Here is a 7648-nt window from a genome sequence, read left to right as displayed (position 1 = left end):
TTCTGGGGCTCCCGTGTGGTTTTGAGGTGCCTACGTAGTTTAGGGGTGCAGCATCCACGTAAATGGAAAAAAACAAATAGAAAAACTATAAATTTCAAAGCATTATTGAGGCATTTTAAAGAAATGCAACTTAAAAATAGTTATAGCTTTTGAAACGCAGAATTAATTCTCATGAAGTAGTTTGCATTTTAATCTTAAATGGTTTGTATTTATGTTTATGTGTTTTCATCAATATGGTTTAAATGGTTTTATGTGACTTTAATCTATGTTTTACTCTGTGACAAGAAGAAATAATGCCTATGGTGGATGCAAAGAAACAAACACACATTATATTTCATCTGACACATGCTACAATTTAGTAAATCTCTCTTCATGACCCCTTCCCCTTCTTTCTACCAGGGCTCCCAAGGTGATGTCCAACAGATAAAAATGTTTAAAACATTCAATACACAAATAAAGACATTTAAAACAGGTTAAAATACTTATTTAAACAACATTAAAAACAGGGATCATTAAAAGAGTCACAACACCCTTCTCAGTTATGCTGCAGACGAGGCTCAAAAGTAGAAAAACCTCATTCTGTTGAAGAAAATTTACTTTTTATGATGCAATAAAGAGTTTCTGTTTTTTTAAAAAAAATACCTCTTTCTTCTTGAGGATAGATTTCTTCTGTAAAACTTTCACAGCATAGAATCTCCCATCAGACTTGTGTTTTGCAAGAAGGACCTATAGCAGGAATAAGAGAGCAAGTGGGTGGTTGAAGAAAGATCCTTAATTTTTCCACTTGATCCACATTGTATTCATGCCATCTTGCATGGACAGTGTACCATTGTATGAAGGATTTTCTTTCACCTTATCTCAGCGTACCAAGCTATAGTCCTTATTTCTACAGTAAATTTGAGAAAAAATGAATGTATAATAAAAATATTTCAGATTCCCACCATCCAAAGTTGTGGCAGTGGTTAATATATTGTACTTTATATATTTGTATCATCAAGACCATAGCCAGAAAAAAAATTCATGGGTGGGTGGGTGGGGGGGGGGGGAGATTTGAAACTTTTTTAAAGCGAATCATAAAGAGTAGTTCCATAACGCAAAATAATTTAGAATCAGGCTCTATCGATAAACTTCAGTGGACACTAAAGACAGCTAAACTTCAGTGGACACTCATGGGAATTTGTTTAATCAGTTAAAATTCATGAGTAAACCAGGGTTTGTTTGTTTTTTTAAAAAAACCTGCAAATTTTCGGGAACCTACTCCCCCCCCCCCCTTGGCTACAGCCCTGTGTATTACTGCCAGACTCAGACAGACAAATAAATTAGTATTTTAAAATGTAGTAAAGGGATTTTTAAAACCGAACTCTTGACTATTGCAACATGGTGAACCAATATATCAGGCTAAGAATAAAGAAAGCATATTACAGTTTTCTTTGAGCTACAATGCTCCCTAGGTGGTCTCAAACCCAGCCTACTTAACAGGGTTCTTGAGAGGAAAGGAAGTAAAATAGTATACAATCCTGAGCAATTGGAAGGAGAACAGGATTGAAAAATTATTGATTTAAAATGATGCCACAGATGTTCATATAAAAAAGGGTCCCAACACTGCGCAGGTATGTCATTGGTACTATAAAGGAACAATTAAAAATTTATTGCTAGAAGTTAAGCATGGGGGAATGCTAAATTAAGAGCTGACAAAATGCTGGTTTGTGGATTGTTATATGGACATAGGTATTAGGTATTCCCAAATGAGAAAAACGTCACGTGAGAAAACACTTTCTGGAGCAGAATATTACATTCAGTAGCTACTATCCTTCTAAACCGCAGGAAGAGGCTACTTGCCCGAGAAGTAGAACATATCCATCTCATGAGATGTGGGAGTGTCCTGCTGTCTTCTTGCCTCACATTATTTTCTCAGAAAAATTGCTTGAGAGCAAAGATAAGATTTACCAGGTGCTAAATGTCAGATACTAAACATAAATTGAGACTTTCCAGTAACAATACAATGTGACTCTTTTAATAGAGAGCAATAGACCAAACAATCACCAAAGGCAAGAAAGATAATCATACTGTGGGTGAAAATGAGATTGATTCAAGAAGGTTAGACTTCAATGACCAAGAGGCCAAACTAGAGCTGGAAAATGTTTGCCAAGAAGAATCTGTACTAGATTACTTACTTTTCCAAAGCTACCTTTGCCAATGATCTTTAGGAAGTCAAAATCTGTTGGTTTGGCACTATCAGGAAAAAAGATGAAACACAGAATGTTTTTCTAAAGCAATGAAAACTTTGCTACTACAGTAGAGTCTCGCTTATCCAACGTAAACGGGCTGGCAGAACGTTGGATAAGCGAATATGTTGGATAATAAGGAGAGATTAAGGAAAAGCCTTTTAAACATTAAATTAGCTTATGATTTTACGAATTAAGCACCAAAACATCATGTTATACAACAAATTTGACAGAAAAAGTAGTTCAATACACAGTAATGCTATGTAGTAATTACTGTATTTATGAATTTAGCACCAAAATATCATGATATATTGAAAACATTGACTACAAAAATGCGTTGGATAATCCAGAACGTTGGATAAGCGAGTGTTGGATAAGTGAGATTCTACTGTATTACTGTTTCTGTCTAGGCTAAGATAGCTCTTCCTGCTTCTCTATTTATATTGTTACTCTTTCTCAGACTGGGACTCAAAGCATCTTATAAAAAGCAGAAACTGCAATTCAAACAAAAACAGATTGTCCTTCAAATTCTTTGGATGCAGAGATGCAGGACCCCTATGAAAGTGGAAAAATCACAAATTGAAAAATTATCTTTTTTTACCTGAGAGAACACTTCTCTGGGACTCTCTATAGTCAACTTCCATGTGACATTGACTGTAAAGTCACCTTAGAGATTCTTAGAAACACCATGTTAATAAAATCTGCAATGGTTAAAACCCCAAATTTGGAGAGCCAATTCTAAATTTAAAGAGATATACAAAATTGAGATAAAATAGTAAAATCATTTAAAATATTACACTAAAACAAAGTTTAAAATAGCCCTAGACTTGGGAATGCTGTCAGAAAAAGTTGTGACAAGCCTAATTTAACCCTGTGGACATAAGGTGAATACATAGGCTTCCTTCAGTTACCACACATCCCTATTTTATACGTTTCTCCTTTTCTAAGTTCTGTTCTGTCTGAAAAATTATTTATCCCAATTCTAAAGATTTTTATTTTTTTGTCTAAAAAACTGTAAGTACTAATTCTGCACAACTCATGAGTGAGATAAAACTAAATACAAACCATACTTTTCTGATAAGCCGCTATAGGCTAACATACAATGCAATATTATCCTGTTGCTGGAATAAAATCAGGAACTCTTTCCTTGAGGCTCTGCTTTTATGTTGTAATATCTTTAGGCATATTGCTCGAGTCTTCCTTATTTGAAATGTTTAGAACCAGATTTTTTAGATTTGCATATAAACTGTGAATGAGGAAGGGGGGTGGGCTAATCAGTATCACAAGTCCAATGGCCACTGAGTTTTCCCCCAAGGAGTTCTGATGGGGTAAAAAGAACAGGGAGAAGAACTCCACTTATGCAGGGCCCCTTCTCTCTCTTCTTTCCTCCCATAAGGGTTCCTTGAGAAATTCTGGATGTGTGACTAACCCCCTTTCTCCAAAGGTGGAAATGGCTAGCTGGTGCAAAATGTTTCAGTTTTAGTGTATTTCAGATTTCCGGATTAGCGGACTCAACTTTTACTTCATTTATCTTACTGAAAATTCTTCAGTTTCAAAAAAAAAAGCTACATTTTTCTCTAAAACAAGGCATGTAAGGGTGTATACTTTATTTAAAAGGACAATCACACTCTTAGAACCGCAATTCTCTTGTTAAAATAAGGCATGCATACTTAGTATACTTAGTATAAACCAAATGTGTTCTGTTTGTGGCTTGTTGACATTTTTTGATTTAAAAAACTCTCTGCCACTGCACTGTTGTATTTTAGTAGCTCATTTCAGGGTTGTACAGACCACACTATATTCTGGTGTATGTGAAATTGTCTCTCAGATGTGTTGTATTTGTATACATGTGCTGTACAGAATAAAATCTGCACTCAGGATGACTAGCAACATCAAGGACAACTGAAGACATAGAAATTGAGCTTCATTCTTTTCTGCAGAATAATATACAGTAGACTTACTTAGGATTAGCAGAAGGTCCAAGATTGATATTGTCTGTTGGTGACGAAGGCTGAACATGACAAAAAGGAGATAACCAAGATTAGCCAAGAATTAGCTATTTCACCAGGGAAGAGCAACAGATAAACATACAGATATAGAATAATTGGCCATAATAGCCAGGTAATTCTGAGAGCTATAATCCAAAATGTTACTTTCCCCATGGTTTGTGGAGATCACACCATTGCAACATATCAAAAGAGCCACTACTACGATGGATGAGACCTCCCAGCCCACAGAATTATCTATTCGCGCCCTCAAAAAAAGCTACATAATTAACCTCCTCACATTTTTGAGCTTCCAGTTTGATGCAAGTGAACCCATTTAAATGACACCCTGACAGGCCTTACCAGGCTGTTACCATCTGGGCTTTTGGAACGTTCCATTAAGGCAACAACTCTTTCAGTACTGCAAAATAAAAAATAAAAACAAGCACAAATTTAGAGTAGTGGAAAGATGGAACTATCTTGATTTTCAGCTGCATAGGAAGAAATGTCAAGTCACAGATAGTATGTGATTTTAACAGATTGAAGTTGGCTCCTATAAGTGAATCAATAAAATGACAGATATATGTTCTATCAAAACAAGAACTAAAATTGTTTAGTGGGCAGGAAGATTCGGCTTGTGGACCTTGGGGTATGGGGTTTTGTTTTTATTTTACTAAAACTCAAAGATCCACCAACTACACCCTAGTACAAAAGATTTAGAATTAATCTTTCAGCGTTAAGAAGTTTATTTTCAGTTCCAGAAGTGAACAGAGCTCAAAGTCTCTCCCCACAAAATACTATTCCTGGTTATCCAAAGCTTTCTCCATTTGTGCAGTATAACTGCAAGTGTGTGGGGGGAGGTCATTTTTTGCTGCTATTACAAGTCGTTTATTGTTTGAGTGAAAAGCTTATTTGCATATATGTAAATAATGAGATATCTTTCAGATGGGAATTTATTTCTGTTTCATATATGCTTCATACACATAGCTTGAATTTTACACACAGTATTTTTAATAATTTTGTGCATGCGACACAGTTTATGTTTGCTGAACCACCAGAAAGCAAAGGTTTCAGTATCTCAGCCACCTATGTGGACAAATTTGGATTCTGGAATATTTCAGATTTCTGGATTAGGGAGGCTCAACTGTAATAAAGAATGAAGAGTTCAAAATATAAGTTAATCGACTGCTAATAATCAAGAGTAGCATCTGACAACAGATCCACGTTTGCCTTCTGTCCATTTCTGTATTCAGGAATGCAGCTAAAATAGCACATATCTACCTTTGTAAAAGTCATTGAGAACTGAAATCACAATTACTAAAATGATCTATTATCTTTTGTGCTGCTAGAACACAGTCTACAAAACAGTATATTTTGTTCAGTGCAGTTTTTGATGCCAACATTCTAGATCACCTGATTAAGGACCAAACATTAATGGTGTAAAAGATCTGCAATCAGATCTCCTGATGGGCTTTTCAGAGTTTATTAAACAGCCTTTGGATTCAAAGAAATTAGATCAAGAAGGAGGAAATTGGATCATTCCTGGAACTTGGAAAATTTACTTATTTTGACTATAGCAGTTAGAGTTCTCCGGTTAGCATGGTTGATCACGTTGGCTGAACAATTCTGAGAGTTGTAATAAAAAAAATCTTCCAAACTCTGAGCATTTCCTCAATCAAAACATCATGTTGTAAAATCATCCACTTTAGAAAAGATGACAGATACATCTACTGGGCTTCCTTCCTTCTCCGAAATGAGGCTGCTAGAAAGGAACGTAAAACAAACTACTTCACTTTCATCACAAGCAAGAGGAACTACATGATTGTCACCTTCCTGGCTCATTCTCCTTAACAGGAGAAATCTGGGGTATAAATTGAATAAATAAAACATAAATAAATACAAAGCAGGTGAGTCATAAGCAAAATATAAAAAGATTTAGATTGTCATACTCTCCACCCTTCTTTGCAAGAAGCTAAAGTGACTGTGTGGCAACAGAAGCTGGCTCTTTGCTTCCTACATAGAAGCCCCGTGTTTCGAATCACACCACAGAAGAAATGCCAGAGCGCTAATGGATTTCACTTTCAATAATCCCAATTCACATCTTTACTTACATTTCCACAAAAACACTTGTTAGAAGCAGGCTTGTACACCAAAATCATATTGAGCCACATGTCCCCTCCCCCTTTGTGCAAGAGATGTTTCCTAATGTATCATCACCACGCTCTGTGCCAGCCAGATCAATCCACAGCTTGTCCCTTGTAGCAGGTCATCACCCGGCTGAGCTTTAAAGGGACAGCACCAACCCACTGACAGAAAGAGACAGATACTCACTAGGAGGAAAGCCTGGAACTGGAGGCCTTGATAGTCTGCTCTAACCTGTCTCGCCCTTGTTTTATGAGACCTACAGGAAGAAGAGGGAGGGGAAAAGTTAGCAAACTAAGTAAGCTGTTCAGCTTGCAGAGTGATCACAAGAAGCAGCGCGCGCACAGAGACACGTTTGTTCTGAAGTGACCTTGCCCTTCTCGTCCATCCACCCACCAACACGTCAAAGTAACCAAGCTTTTATAGGAGCCAGCGATAGAGTCTTGTTGCTCCAGGAAGGAGTTTCTAACCTTATTTGAATCTCCACACAAAAAGCAGAGTCTTGGACCCAGCAAGACTGAAGCTCTCTAAACAACAGCCTTCAGTCTCCCTACTTCTGAGGCTATTCCCTGGCTTTATCCAGCTTTTGTGTCACAAGGCAGAAGAGCCACCCTTTGATACATCATACTTGGCACACACTCCTCTCATTCAGAGCTTTCCAAGTATTTTATGAAGATGAATTGTACATAGTGGGACACACACCATCTTTCTCTCTCAAAGAGCCAACCACTTCATTCAAGTGCCAGTTCAGGCCATTAGGCCAACAAGAGACATCACAGCGTTTAATTCATTTTTTTTCTAGTTGTTGGTTTTGAGTTTTAAAAATAACTCCTGCAAGGTAGCATGGTAAAAAAAACTAGTAAGTGTTTAAATTAAAATGGATTTTAATTGAAAGTATATATTTCAAAGGTTTTAGTGTTGGACTAGGACTTTGAGAGAGCAGGATTTGAATTCCTTGCAAAATTGCTCTAATGTTGAGAAACAAAATTCACTTTTACAAATTCCTTGCCATCTACAATTAAATAGCCAGTGAATCATGATGAAGAACCTGAAAAACAACTCTAGTAATTTCTTTTCAGAATTTTCTATAGCATGAGTTAGGGTGGCTTATAGTTAAAACCAGTACATAAAAGTTCACAAACATATAACAGTTAAAATAGAGTTAAACCATCTATACTGTATTATTTTTTAAAAAAATAGAGACACAACTATGCGAAAAAAAGAAAAGAAATAAGTGGATGGAAAGGTTTCTCATGGCAAAGGGAGCACCTATGTAGCTAGTAGGGCTGTGCACCT

At 36.5% G+C, this 7648-nt stretch overlaps 1 protein-coding gene across 8 annotated transcripts in view; it reads right to left on the bottom strand.

The window, feature by feature from the left end:
- The window catches only part of sgk2 (serum/glucocorticoid regulated kinase 2), a 50909-nt gene that overhangs the window by 14150 nt on the left and 29111 nt on the right, over positions 1-7648 (bottom strand). For 6 of the 8 annotated variants that reach the window (XM_008119072.3, XM_062978843.1, XM_062978842.1 and 3 more), the window contains 5 exons: positions 6542-6611; positions 4574-4631; positions 4187-4236; positions 2175-2232; positions 643-726 (listed from right to left, as the gene is read on the bottom strand). In XM_008119072.3, coding sequence (XP_008117279.2) covers positions 643-726; positions 2175-2232; positions 4187-4236; positions 4574-4631; positions 6542-6611 — 320 coding nt within the window. Of the gene's footprint in view, positions 1-642; positions 727-2174; positions 2233-4186; positions 4237-4573; positions 4632-6321; positions 6519-6541; positions 6612-6822; positions 7018-7648 lie in introns of those variants that run through there. The other 2 variants (XM_008119076.3, XM_008119077.3) reach the window with 2 other exon arrangements.

This window comes from Anolis carolinensis, chromosome 4, assembly GCF_035594765.1.
Source record: "Anolis carolinensis isolate JA03-04 chromosome 4, rAnoCar3.1.pri, whole genome shotgun sequence".
Taxonomy (NCBI): Eukaryota; Metazoa; Chordata; class Lepidosauria; order Squamata; family Dactyloidae; genus Anolis; species Anolis carolinensis.
This window is presented reverse-complemented; position numbering and strand designations above follow the sequence as displayed.